The sequence below is a fragment of the Nesoenas mayeri genome (genome assembly GCF_963082525.1).
Source record: "Nesoenas mayeri genome assembly, chromosome: 15".
In the NCBI taxonomy this organism is placed as follows: Eukaryota; Metazoa; Chordata; class Aves; order Columbiformes; family Columbidae; genus Nesoenas; species Nesoenas mayeri.
The window spans coordinates 9,637,318-9,651,470 of NC_137559.1; the positions used below are offsets into that span (position 1 = coordinate 9,637,318).

The following is a 14,153-nucleotide window of genomic DNA, read 5'->3' on the forward strand; positions in this document are numbered from 1 at the left end:
CAATCTCCCCAGGGTGCCTGGCTGGTGCTGGCACAGGGCACCCTGTCAGCACTTGTTGGGGGAAGGTCTTGCTCTATGGCCTCAGCAGTCAGAGCAGCACAGGAGGGTGGTGGCACATCAGAAGGGTTGTAGGTCCAGCAGGAGGATGGTTATGGTGAAGGGTGAAGGCTCTGGCTTGACCTTTAATGCTGTGCAGGGTCCAAGGCGTCTGTGCCCATGGCAGAACTTGGGGATGAGGAGCCGGAGCAGCCTGGCACTCTTGGGGGCTCCTCACCCCAGGCAGGGTCCAGGCACAGCCACTGCTGGTCAGGGTACAGGCACTGCCATGGGGGTCCAGCGGTGGCTCTGGGGGGTGACCTGGTGGCTCAGAGGTCACTGCCACCCCCGCCCTTGCCAGGCAGCCCGTTGTGGGGGCTCGGCCCCGGCTGGTTGCTCTCGTTCAGCCGCCGCACGCGATAGCTCTCATAATGGACGTTGTGGGTGATGTCCTTCAGGTCCTGCAGGTGGGATCTGCCCAAGGTGGCAGTGGGAAGGACATCAAGTTACTGTCCCCCTCTGCCACACTACCCCCTCCACAGGGTGCTGGTACTCCCTGCCCCATCCCCTGCTCACCGGATCAGCAGGTCCCGCAGGAGGGGGAACTCGCAGTGCGCCGGGTTCTCCACTGCAAAGCAAGGCAGCATGGGCAGCATGGGCAGCGGGGCAGGCAGGGTGCAGGCAGGAGGGCAGGGTGGCAGGGGGGTACCTGGGGAGCGCAGCTTGGCAGGCTCTCAGTACCACTGGAGCATCGGCACAGCTCCACACCACCATCCACACCCTGCCAGCACCCACCCAGGCAGGGATGCACCCATGGGTGCTGCTCCTAGCATACCCAGCACAGATCCCCTCCCATACCTGAGGAGGCCTGGGGGTACAAGGGGCTTCGCTCACCTTCAATGATACCCCACTTGGTCTTGCGGCCCAGCACCCGCTTGCCATTCACCTGGTGCTCCTGGTCCGCCCCCACCACAGCGAAGGGGATCTTCTCCTGCCAGCACAGAAGGATGTGCTTGCCCCAGGGTGCTGCTGGGACCCCTGGGACAGCAGCATCCCCAGCCCCGGCATCCTGGCACTCACCCGAATCAGGTCATTCAGCACCCTGTCATCCGGGTCCTGGTCAAAGTCCTCCTGCGGGTACACGCTGATGGCATGGGTCTTCAGGTCCTCCTGGATCTGTGGTATATAGGACTTGAGCCGGGGTTGCAGAGGGACCCAGGGCACCCCAAGGGGCCTATTGGGGACCTGCCCTCACCCGTTGTTTGAACTCTGCCCGTTCATCCAGGGTGAGCGTGTCAGCTTTGGCGATCACCGGCACCACATTGACGATCTTACTGAGCCGTCGCATGAACTCCAGATCCAGTGGGCGCAGCCTGCCAAGGACCACCAGCACCCCGGGGTCACCCCACCACCAGCACCCCAGAGTGACTCTGCCACCATTACCCCAGAGTGACCCCACCACCAAGCAGGGAGCACCCATGGGTGCTGTGAGTGGGGACTCACCAGTGACCCGTAGGGGGGATGAAGTAGACACATCCATGGACCCGAGTGTCTGGGATCTTCCTCTTGCGGGTGATGAGGATCTCCTCACGTAGGTACCTTTCATACTGCTCATTGATGTACTTGATGATGGGGTCCCAACTGAGGATGAGGAGTTGGGGGATGGCATCTGAACTCAATCCCCCACCCCAAACTGCCACCCACTAAGCTGGGATGCTGCACCCCATTGTCTCCTACCAGTTCTCATTGTTGATCTGGTCCCCAAACCCTGGCGTGTCTGTCACTGTCAGCTTCATCTTCACACCCTTCTCCTCAATGACTATGGGGCAGAGATGTGTGTCAGTGGGAACAAAGCATCAGGGGGAATCAGGGAACTGGGGGATGTCTGAAGCCACAGACACGTGGGACACAACCCCGTGGTGGTGACCTTACCATGAGTGACAGACTGCAGCTGCACTGTCTTGGGGATATGTTCCTCCTGGCCAGGCTGCGAGGCTTTGCGGCTCACCTTGGACTTGAAGAGGGTGTTCACCATCGTTGACTTCCCCAACCCACTCTGTCCTGAGGGCATACCGGTAGCTCCAGTTTGTCCCCCTCCGTACATTAATTTCCTCAGGGCAGTAACTCCTCAGTCTCCATTTCAAAGCATCCCAGAGGTTGGGATAACTCTAGTTTGTCCTCTCTAATGAATTTATTCCCCAGGATGGTAACACCTTGGTACCCACTTGGGAGAACACCAGAGGTTGGGATAGTCCTGGTTTATCCCTCCAATAAACTTATTCCTCAAGCAAATAACCCCTCAGTACCCATTTGGGAGCATCCTAGCAGCTGGGATGAGCTCATGCACCAGCATCGCTACATTACAGTCTATGGGATGTTGCTTCTCTTTATTACTGCTTAAATCCCTTAAAATCCCTTAAAAGCATGATCTCCCCTGGCACAGCAGCATAATGAAGATTCCCACCCCAAATGAGACCAAACCCCGCAGCAGGCACTCACCCACAACCATGATGTTGAATTCAAAGCCTGTCTTCATGGTTTTGATTTTCATTTGGTCGAGCACGGCTTCGATTCCTACATAACCAAAGAGCTGGCAACCCGCTGGGCTGGGCGCCACACTGAGAGGCATCACCTCCTCCTCCGGCACGGCCGGCGGCTCCATGCTGCACTCCGTGGGCTCCAGGCTGCTCCCTGTGCAGGTGGGCAAAGCTGGCTGAGCCTGGACCCCCCAGTGCCCACCCCTCTGTCGGTACCGTTACCCCAGCAGCAGCCACCCTGGCGGGGATGCAGCCCCGGCACATTCCTGGCAGCCGCTGAGGCTCGGCATGGCAACGTGGCACGCCAGCCCCCGGCACCCTGCTGGTGGATGGGGACAGGGAGGTGCTGTAGTGGCATTCTCGTGGCCACCGGGTAGCCCTTCTCATCCCCCGTGATGCCACCACCTGCTCGGCAAGGTGTTTGCATCGGGCACAGCGGGCACCGCCAGCACCCTTCACCCAGCCCACACTGCCACCCACCCTGAGGCCACCTCCTGCAGCACCCGCTCCAGCCCCAGCGCACCTGGGGGGTTCCGGGCATGGGGCAGGACCTGTCACCCCACACTGTGCCCAGACACCCAATTGCAGCCTTGGGGGTGCTGGGAAGCGGACTGCAGGCACCAGTGCAACCCTGAGCCCCAGAGACATGCAGGGTTTGCCCAGGGGACTGTGCCCAGAGCATGCCCCAGCCTGGGGGCCACCAGAGCCCTGCACCCACCCCAGCCCTTTGTGCAGCAGCTTGAGGGGCCCCTGAGCCTTTTCTTCCCTTCTCCTCCCCGGCACGGCCATTGTTTGAGTCCTACCTCAGTGCCGCGGTGCCCTCACTCAGCACCTAGCTACAGTCGGGATGGTCTCCCGGGTGCCATCAGCGTTCCTGTCCCCATTAGTGCTGCAGCCTGGCCCCCTCCCCTCCGTCAGCTTCCAACTGGCACCAAACCTGGCTCTGGCGAGGCTGACGCTCCAACACATGGTGAGCATGGCAATGTCCCTCCCCCCGCCCTCCCTCCTTCCTCCCTCCCCCACAGCCCCCTCCCCATCACAGCCAAGCCCCTGTGCTGAGTCTGCCGCTTGCCTGGCACAGTGGGGAAGGCACCCACGTGGCTGTGCCCACCTGGCTCTGCCCACCTGGCACATGGCACTGCCGACCTCCAGCCAGGCCAGTGCAGATGGGACACAAGCACAAGGATGTCCAGCCCCCGCCATGGCACCCACCACCTCGTGGGTGGCTGTGGTGGCACCAAACGGGAGCGGGCACGCTCAGCCGTGAGTACCATCCCCACTGGCACCCACCAGCTCCGTTGCACTGGGGACAACCCTGCACCGGGGATAACCCTGCAGTGTGCCCTCTGAGGAGCACCCATGCCCAGCCATGGCACAGGCACAGTGAGGCGAGGTAGGGGTGGTGGCCCTGCCACCTGCCCCACTGCCGCAGTGCCCCACAGCGCCTGCGTCCCCCGCGCCACAGCCTCCCTGCCTGCTCCATATGGGCCAGCCGGTTCTTGGCGTTGGCGAGGCTCGAGTGGCAGCTTGCTGATGGCCCAGGTTGCTGAGGCGGCCAAGCCACCCTGCCGAGGCTGTGGCCATCTGCCATGCAGCCTGGGGACGAAGGACACGTGGGCAGGGTCCAGCCTAGTCCAGCCCTGGCGTACCAGATGATGGAGCCAAACATGCCTGTTGCTGTGGCAACAGCATCCGGCCGGGGGGGCACCCAGCACTCTGTTCCCACGGGTGGGTGCAAACCTACTGCCTCACCAGAGCAATGGCAGGATGACCAGGAAGGTGTCGGGGCTGGGGACAGCAGTGCCCCATGTCCCAGCTTCCCCTGCGCCCCTGCGGGTCAGGGTGTTCCTCAGAAGTGGCGAAACAGCCAGGGACTTCCTGGTGACAGCAGTGACACCCTGCCGGGGGGGCCGAGAGCAAGCAGGGTGGCTGCTCCTGCCGGAACCCACCCACCCAGTAGTGCTGGGGTGCTCTGCAGGCAGGCAGGAAGGTGGGACACCCCCGATGCTCACCTGGACATGTCACCACTCCTGAGGGACACCAGCCCCCCTGCACCCCCACCCTGGTCCTTGCCAGCCCCTCACCATGGCCAGGACAGAAACAGAACCACGTGAAGCAGCCGCTGCCTGTAGCCACCCAGGGTGGCTGGCCACTGCGGGCCGGGTGCAGGCAGGACATGGTGGGGGGGACAGCTCCCCAGCATGCAGCACCCACACAGGGGCTCAGCTGTCACCCCTCACCTTGTGCTCTGCTGGCAGCAGGGCCGAGCAGCTGCAAACAGCTGGACAGGGTGGCAGGTGGAGCTGTGGGGCTGCACCAGGTGCTGCACCACAACCGCCTCCCCTGCAGGGCAGGAGCCCCCCTCATGTCCCTGCCCTCATGTCCCTGCCCTCACTGCCGAAAAGGCCCATCGGCGACAGTCAGCAGCTGGGCGGCCTCGTGGAAGCTCTTTAGCATCACCAGGTACCTCCAGGGCTAATGGCTCCTGCAGCCAGACCTGTTCCAGGACTCGTTAAAGATGCTCTCATTATCCAGGCAGGGCCAAGTAATCCCAGGTCCATGGCCTCCTCCACAAATTTAATTACTGATGCAGGGCTAATTGGCCAGTTCCTAGGGAAGCCTGTAATAAGGCTCCAGGGGTGGAGGATGCTGAGAGAGGAGCTCTCGGCTTGGCCGCTCACCATCGCGCCGAACTGGCCATCGGATAGTGAGAGCATGGCTCCAGATCGGGTGGGGAGAATGAAGCTGGCTCCTCCAGCAAAAGAATGGAGGATTTGGGGGGAAGCAGAGGGAGAGGTGCCTGTGAGGAGCTCACCGCGGCTCTACTCAACCCAGCTGAGCGTGACCCAGAAAGGCCGACACTTTTCCCAGCACCAAACACAACCCAAGGGGACAGTGGTGACAATCCCCATCCATGGCCGGACCTGGAGCCAGCCCGGCTGGCCACGGCACAGGCAGGAGCCATGGCGCAGGGCTGGGACCACGGCGTGCCGGTGGTGAGCAGAAGCAGAAGTGAGGCAGTGGGTGAAACCCCGCGCCTGCCCACAGGGGACAGGGGACAGAGCGGTTTGCCCTGGCCCTGCAGCAGCACCCCCCTGCCCGCATGCTGCCCTACCCAGTGTAACCATGGCCATTCCTACCTGGACAAGCCGACCAGAGCTGGAGCTGCTGCTGTCGAGAGCTGGTCACCAGGGCCAAATGGCTCCTGGGGTGCAAGGCAGGGAGGATGGCTGCAGCCCACAGCTCCTCCTCCGCTCCTCCTCCTCCTCGCCCGAGGCCCTGCGTGGGTGACCCAGGCGCCCGCTCGGTGTGGAAGTGAAACGCAGCAGCCGCTGGCTCGCTTGATGCTTCCTCCCACGGGACACGGGACCACACGTGCCACATTACCTCGTGGCCACCCACGGGTGCCACCAGCTGGGGGTTGCAGTGGCCTCCCGGGAGGGGAAACAGCACATCCCCAGCTCTTCCTGGCAGAGAAACCACTGTGCCCAAGCAGCACCTACCAGTCCCCTGTCATCTGCAGAGCAGTCGGTGCCCGTGTGCTGCCTGCCAGCTTGCACCCCACTCTGCAGCCTGGGCACACCACGCTTGGCTGTGCTGCCAAACCCTGGCTTGCTCCCGAGTACCATTCCCCAACGTCCCCATCACTCCATCTCAGCCCCAGGCACTGTCCCCCCATGTCCTCTTCACCCCAGCTCGGCCCCGAGCACCGTCCCCATCCCCTGGCCAGCGGCAGGGCAGCCAGGCTGGCGGGGCCGTGCGGCCACGGGCATTGCTGGGGGATGATTCACTCCAGCCCGCAGCAGATGTATGGATGCCTTTGCCGGCGTCAGTACTTAGAGCCCGGCGACGGCGGCTCTCATGACACCCCAGTGAGACAGGCAATGAGCCGCAAACACCCAAACAGGGAACACTGGTGGTGGCGGCCGTCTCCTGTCCATCCCATCACCCTGCAGCCTTTCCTGAGGGGGACACTGGGTGTCCCCCGCCCTGTGCTTGGGGACATACACAGGCTCTGTGGAGCCCACACTGGTGCAGTTGGAGCCGGGGGCACGGCCATGCCAGGGAGCTCCGTGTCCTCCCCCCAGCATGAGGTGTGTGCTGAGCACACCTGAGTGCACCTTGGCCCCCTGCCACATCCTCTGCCCCTGCAGGAAGGGAGAGATAGGATCCCTCCCCGTGCCAAGACAAGGAGGGATGAGAGGCGAAGAAAGCGCTGGACGCGGGACAAGATCGTGGCGATAGCCGGCACGCGCAAGGCCCCAGCACTTGGCGCTGCCGCCAATGGGGCACATGTGTCCTGACCTGTTTCCCTGCACCAGGGAGAATGATGAGCGCCGGGGCGGTGCGGGAAGCTCGCCAGGCACCCCAGGGCCAGGCGGGCTGGGAGTCCTGCCAGCGCCGAGCTCAGCTCCGCACCACATGGCCCCCCTGCCGCTACGCACCGCACGCCGTGCTGGGTGGCATCCAATGTGCCCCACAGCAACTCCAGCACTGGTGGGGAGGGAGGAAGGAGCTGGTAGGGCTCATCCTGACTGCATTGTCCCCAGCATTTTCATGTCCCCACATTGATACCCTCCCTGGCGCTGGCAGTGCTGGAGCAAGTGAAGGCAGTGGGTGTCACTGAGGGAGGATTTGGCAACACCACACCCAATAAGGGGGTCCCAGTGGGGAGAGGGGACAGAAGCGAGTCCTACCGTGCTTCGGTGTCACTGCAGCCCAGCCACCATCTGCAGCCTCACCGTGAGCCACCACTGTCGCTGCACAGGGTCCCCGCAGCCCCACATGCCCGGCACTGGGGGGGTTTTCTCCGGCTCCACTGGGTGCTGCCAGGGTCCCCAATGTTGGCACCAGCACCAGCCCCCCCAGGAAGGCAGGCTGGGAGCTCACTTGCACTGTCTGCGGCTGTGACACCAGCTTGAAGGGGGCAGCTTGTGGGGCTGGCAGTGGTGGCAGCCCCTCAGCCCTCCCTGGGGAAGGAGCTGTGGGGGCTGGAGATGCCTCTCCCTGGCCTCGAGGGAGTGACAGGGGCCGGTGGGCCAGGCTGGGGTTGGCACCCAGGCTGACCCTCGGCTGCAGCCACGGAAGCGCACAGGGGGTCACATCTCCAACCCCTGGCAGCTGCCCCCCCAGCCCATCAGGGAGCATGGGCAGCCCCTGGGACACCTCGGTGCCATCGCATGGGGTTGGGGAAGAGGGCTGGTGGGTGTGGGGTTGGGATGCAGGGCTCCGGGAGACCCATAGCAAGGGCTTCAGTGGGGGGGTCCCCATCCCCGGCTCCTCAGCGATGTGCAGGTCCAGCGCCGGCAGTGAGCTGTGGCTGGTGGTGGCCATACGGAGGGGATGCTCCAGCTCCGCTGGGAAGACGCTGCCGTGAGACGGGACCTTCTTCAGGCCGGGGGCAGCAGCTGGGGGGGTGCCTGGCGGCTGCGGGGGAGCAGGGCTCTCCAGGCTGGAGGACGAACTGCGGAGGCTCTCGCCGTCACTGCCCGGCCCTGCAGCAAAGCCCCGGCGGGTCTGGAAGGAGGCGACACGGGTGATGCCGGTGCTGGCGGCGCCGTTGGCTCTGCTGACAGAGAGGCTGGTGCTGAGATGGCTGCGCAGCACAGGGCTGGGAGCCGGGCTGGGGCTGGCAGTGGTGCCCGAGCGGGCCAGGTGGCCGGGCTGCAGCGGCTGGTGGCACTCGCTGGTGCCCGACGGCAGCGGGAACACTGGTGGGGAGCTGGGCATCTCGTCCCCATCCTCTGCCTCAAACGACTTCTTGAGTGCTGTGGACAGAGAAGGAGATGGTGGCATTAGCATGGCACCCAACGGCACTGGCTGGGCTTTGCCCTTTCCCCAGCTGACCCCACGGCCACCCCCATGCATGGACCCCCAGCAGTGCCACCCTGTGCCAGCACCTGGATGTGCCCCTCCTGCAGCCGGGTGCCAAAAGGCCAGATGGGAAACCAGCTCGGTGCCGGCAGCCCCATGGCCCTGCTGCATTGTTCACCGTGGTTTTTATCATTGTTCCCTGCAGTTTATCTGTGCCCGGCTGGTCGGTGCTGCTGGCTCCCTGCTCAGCACACTGCCCGCTTTATTCCCCCTGTAAGGGATCCGGGCCCAGGTAACTGGATCCCCCGCCTGACAGTCTCCCCCTGCATCCATCCAAACAGCCATGCTGGGAAGGACTCTCCTCCGTGCCCTCCCCCCCCCCAGCATTAACCCTGAAACCTACTGATGGCAAGGCAGGCCAGAGCTATAGCTACATGCAGCAGCAACTTTATGGTCCATGGGGGCAGATGCAGCCATGATACCTATGCAGCTTCACAATAGTGACAACAGCCAGGAGCCCACACTGTGGCCCCAGGCCTGCTGGCAATGCAAATGTGCCCCCCACGGACCACCCTGCTGTCCCATGGGCACTGTCGCTCCTGGCTCTGGTGCGAAGCATCCTGCTGGAGTAACCCCAGGCTGCTTGGCAACAGTGGGGGACCCTGTCCCCATGGGCACCATGGCCTGGTGAGGCACTGCTGCGGCAGGTGTGAGCAGCCAAGACCCCCACGAAGCCCCCGGGGGAAGGAAGCGCCCTCACTGGGCAGCCATCCTTCCCTCTCTCCCTCCTGCCAGGGCGCTGGGCCACCCCAGGAGCCACACTCCTACCAGTTCTGCCAAAGCGGCACTGTTTGGTGCTGGCAGCCAGTTCCCCAGCCCCCGGGAGAACATGGGGGGCCCAGGTCCCCGCCAGGCAGCCTTCCTCGCCCCCGCTACACCCCGCTGCCAAGCAGCGGGTGGCTGCTGCCGGCAAGGAGGCTGGGGGGGCAGCCCTCGCTGTGCCACTTCATCCCTGCCATGCCAGAATGTGCCCCAGCACGGCACCCACCGACAGTGAGGACGCCTTTGCCCTCCTCTTCCTCGGCCCCATGGCTGCTGCCCTGGCTTGGCTACAGTCCCGGCAGCGCTGGGGGCCAAAGGGCACTGGGGGTCCTGTCCCCATCCCCTCCCCAGCTCACGTCTGTGCCCCGGGCTGGGCAGGGGTCAGGGGCCGGGGCGCGGGTGCTGCTAATAACAGTTCCCCCCGGGCAGGTTATTTCTCTGGCCGGTCCTGCCCTTCTCCAGCTGGCCAGGCTGCCGGGGGCCATGGGGACACAAGGACAGCATCCCCCTCCCCACATCCATCTCACTGCTTCGGCACTGCCGGGGGCACACTAAAATGACTTCTTTCATCCCAAACCTGCCCCTTGCCCCTGACCCATCCTCACTCAGACCGTGTCCAGAGTGACGGGGAGAAGACACAGAGGCGGGGGAATGCAGGGCGAGGTGGGGGATTGTAGGGGGCGTGGAGGGGGGTGGCAGGGACTGGGGGTGGCCCGGCAGTGGCGGGGTTAAGGTGCCCGGGGTAGGTGCACACATTCCTCCCCGGCGAGGGCAGCAGCAGCCCCCGGGTCGGGTTTCGCTGCCCGCCCCTCCCCACCGGCCCCAGCCCCTCCCGCCGCGGCGTCAGGGAAGGGGCCGGGGACAATCGTGAGCAAGGGAACGACAAACCCATCCCGTTCCCGGCCCCCCCCGCCGCAGCCCCCCAGGCGGCGGAGTGGGGGAGCGCAGCCGCGGGTCGGAGCACGCACACGCGGGAGGTGCGCCCGCACACACACGCACCCCCCCGCCCCCGGAGCCCTTTGCAGTCCCCCCCCAACACCCCTTGCCCCGCCCACGGGCGCACCCCGCCAGGCTCCCCCTGAGGGTGCGTCCCGTCGGGCTCACCCCGCCATGGCCAGGTCCCGGGGAGTGGGGGGAGCAGCCCCCCACGATACGGAGTCCCTGAGGGGGCATCCCAGTCCCCTCCCGATGCGCAACCCCCCACGACGCTCAGCCCTCTGGGAACATCCACCTCCCCGACACCCAGCCCCTTCGGCAGGGAGGGCAGCCCCCCACGATGCTCAGCCCCTGGGGAGCATCCCATCACCCCCAAGACGTCCAGCCCCAGCAGCATCCCCCTCAGTACCCTCCCCCGGAGGGCATCCACTCCCTACGGTATACCCCTCTGAGTGGGGGTCGCAGCCCCGCGAAGGGGTCCCGCAGCCGTGGCCGCACCTTCGAAGTCGGAGAGGATCCCATCCAGGTGCTCTTTGACGGAGAGCCGGGCCATGCCGGAGCGGCGCGGGGGGCCGGCGGCTGCTGCCCACTCGGGACACCCGCATGGGGAGGCGGCGGCAGCACCGGGCGGAGCGGAGCTGAGCCCGCCGAGCCCCGGGACGGGACGGCACGGCGCCGGCTGCTCCTCGGCGGGGAGGGGAAGGAGGAGGGGACCGGAGGGGAGGGAGGGGAGGGAGGAAGGGAGAGAGAGAGGGGGGAGGTGCTGCCCGCGCCCCCGCCCCGGTTGGACCCCTCCGGCTCCCCGGGCCCGGCCCCCGGAGCTCCGCCAGCCCCCTCCCATGGGCCCCGCTGCTCCGTGCCCGCTGTTCCCCCCTGCCAGGCCGGGCCCAGAGCGCTGGGATGCTGCAGCCCCTCGCCCCCGCGCCGGCCCGGGACACTCGCGGGCACTGGGGGAGGATGGAACCCCCCGCCCGCCCACAGCCATCGTTGCCTGCCCGCCCCACAGCACACCCCCTTCCAGGGGTGCACCCGGCTTCTGTCTTGGCCGTGCTCACTCTGGGTGCTGCCTGTGCCCCCACCATGGCTGGGGTGTCCTGGGCAGGCTGGGAGGTCCTTGCTCCCCCAGGGATTTCCAGCTTGGAGCAGGAGGAGAAAATGTGCTGGTGCAGGAAGGGCTGCTTGTTGTTGTCTCCTGTCTGGGTGTGTGTGGTGTTTGCTCTAGTAGCTGCCAGGTAGGGCTTGTGTCCCACATCTGAGCTCCTGGAGCATCCCTGAGGACCAGCTGCAGGAGACAACGCTTCCCGTGAGCACCCCGGGTGCTCCTGCCCACAGCAAATCCCGGGTGTGATGCAGGCAGCACCCTAGGGCGAGGGGCTGCACCAGGGCTGTCCCCCTTGGCCCTACAAGATGCTTGGAGTTGGGGGGCATCATCCATCTCCCTCCCATCCCAGCTGCCAAGGGTCAACCCCAGCCCCATCCCGGGATCAGCACCAGATGCAGAAGGAGCAGGAGCTGGAAATCCCTTCTCCAGCCAGGGGTCTCTGCTCTTCACCACCCTCCAGCCCCCGGCTGCCAGCAAATACCCTCAGCTGGGGCACATTCCTGCGCTGGGCCTGTGCTGGGGGTGCAGCTGGGCCCCGGCCCCACTGCAGGGTCCTTGCTGGGGGACGCAGGATGCGGCTGTTGGTCTTGGCCAGGTTTTGAGGGTGTTTGAAGGTGTTTGCTGGCTCCCTGGGGAAGGGGCTGGGTGGGCTCTCACCAGCCGCCCTGTGGCTTTTTGGATGCAGGGAGGGCTGGGATGGGAGAGCGCTGCTGCCGCCCTGAGGGTCACGCATCCCACCGTAACCAAGGGAGAAGCTGGAGCTCATCAGTGGCATTTAGAGCAGCATTGCAGATGCAGCTCAGATTCCCTGAGGAATCTGGATCTACAAAAGCTCTACAAATCTCTAACCCTATTGCAGATACATTTATTTAAAGGCATTTATTTTTTTCTAATAAACAGTAACTCAGAGCTGCCTGCAGCTGCTCAGAGCTCTCGCCAGCACAGCGCCAAGCTGTGCAAGAACAGATCAGCTCTGGAGCTGTTCTGAAGGATGTGGACATCTTCAGAGCTTTTAGGGCTTTTCTGGAGCAGCTTAGAAGGGGCTGGAGAGGTTTCAAGACATTTAGAGACCTTTTCAGAGGGTGCGCAGAAGAGCTTGAGCACATCTGAGCAGCAACAACTATTTTTCAATGAGGTTTGGAGCAGCACGGAGCTGTGTCAGGGTGGCTTACGCCTCTTCAGTGTTGTTCAGAGGGGGTCTGGGGTGGTTTTGAACTGTTTGGAGACGTTTAGAGACGTTACTGAAAAGTTTTAACGCCATTGAGAGGTGCGTTAGAAAGGTCCAGAGGAACTTCAGGGGCCTTTTGGAGCACATTAGAGCACTTGAGGCATTTCACAGCCACACAGAAGAGGCTTAGAGTGCTTCAGGGCTGCTACAAGACCTTTTTTAGGATCCATTTTGAGCTATTTCAAGGAGTTTTAGAAGAGTTTAGAGGACTTCTAAGAACTACTTTGAGCTGCTCCAGGCAGTTTTAGTATCTTGGTGTGCTTTAGGGCTGGTTTGAGGAGCCTGAGAGCTATTTGAGCAATTCGAGTGCTTCAGTGCTGCCCAAAGGTCTGTCCTTCCAGAGCTCTGAGCTGTTCAGATGTGGGTTACAGCTCCTCAAAGTGACCCAGGACCACACAGATGCCCCCAGAGCCATTTACTTACCTGTTTTCTAGCGCAGCCTCATGCTGCTGGAGGCTGAGCTTTTCAGAGCAATTTTTAAAGGATTTTTTAGAGGTGTTTCGAGAAATCTTGGTGCACACTAGAGCTGCTTAGAGGGGTGCAGAGCAATTTAGAACACTAGAGATGTTTTAGAGCAGCTCAGTGCTGCCCAGAGGAGCACGAAGCAGCCTGAAGTAATTTGGGGTGTTCCGGAGAGCTCAGCGTGTGCAGGGGCACTCAGAGCTCTTTGCAGCAGCTCCAGGGCTGCTCAGCGGAGTTCAGAGCAACAGTTTGGAGTAATCCGGAGGGTATTTTGCACATCAGAGCCCTTTGGGGCGGTGTACAGGGGCTGGGAGGCGGCGGAGGGAGCTGAGAAGGCGTGGAGCAGCTTAGCGAGGTGGGTCACAGCGTTTAAGGGATTTTTAGAGCGGTTCAGAACCACTGAGCGCTCGGAGGGGTTTGGCAGAGAAAAGGGAAAACCCCGCATGTCCTCACCTGGAGCGCAGCCCAAGTGCCCAACCACAGCCTGGCCCCGTCTCAGCCTCCCCAAACGCCACAGAGCCCCAGGGCACCCTGGGGGGGACAAAGCCACCTCCAAAGATCCCTCACCCCATCTGGACAGCCAAGGACAAGTCCCACTACGGTCTCACCTGCAGGGCTTGGCCAAGGGGGAGGTTCTGGCTCCCTTGGCCCTTTGGGATGCAGCCGGGTCCAGCCTCCCCCACCCTCATCCCCCCCAACAACATCAGGGCACCCATCAGGGCAGGGGTGTTTCCACCTCGTCCAGCCCCACGGGGCAGCAGCACCGGGACGCTCTGATGGGCAGAGCCCACCCCTGCAGAAAGAAGGTCTTTGGGCAGGAATAGTAACAGCTTTTAATCTGACAAGAGTTGATACATCATTTAAGACAATACCGTTTTGCCTCTTTTTTGGGGACTTCCTTCACATACCGGTGGGGAAAGAGGAACATTTTGGGTAAGTACAGTTTTTGTCTGTGGTTTTTTTTTAATCTTTTCCATAGGGACTTTAAAGCATGGTGAATGTGCAAGTCAGTGCTTTGTTTGCTTAAAATTTTTTCCCGGTGCTTATTTACAGTTACAGTACCTCTTTGTGAGCGACAGGAAAAAAAGACGATTGTTTGAACTGGGGATCCATGATCCCAAGTCGAGAAAGGCAGATCTTCAATATTTATATATTTATACATATATATATATATGCTTTTGTGTATACACAGATACATTTCTCTCTTCTTTAAAGT

The 14,153-nt window shown here is 62.9% G+C and overlaps 1 protein-coding gene across 1 annotated transcript; it reads right to left on the reverse strand.

Moving 5' to 3' along the window:
* Window positions 1–365: 365 nt before the first annotated feature.
* On the reverse strand, window positions 366–10,698 carry SEPTIN12 (septin 12; the record flags this gene model as incomplete). Its single annotated transcript, XM_080354138.1, has 11 exons — window positions 366–510; window positions 613–664; window positions 931–1,027; window positions 1,117–1,212; window positions 1,292–1,409; window positions 1,540–1,677; window positions 1,774–1,855; window positions 1,969–2,097; window positions 2,536–2,727; window positions 7,271–8,341; window positions 10,644–10,698. 11 exons carry the CDS (start codon window positions 10,696–10,698, stop codon window positions 366–368), a joined length of 2,175 nt encoding a protein of 724 aa, XP_080210264.1.
* Window positions 10,699–14,153: the final 3,455 nt, after the last annotated feature.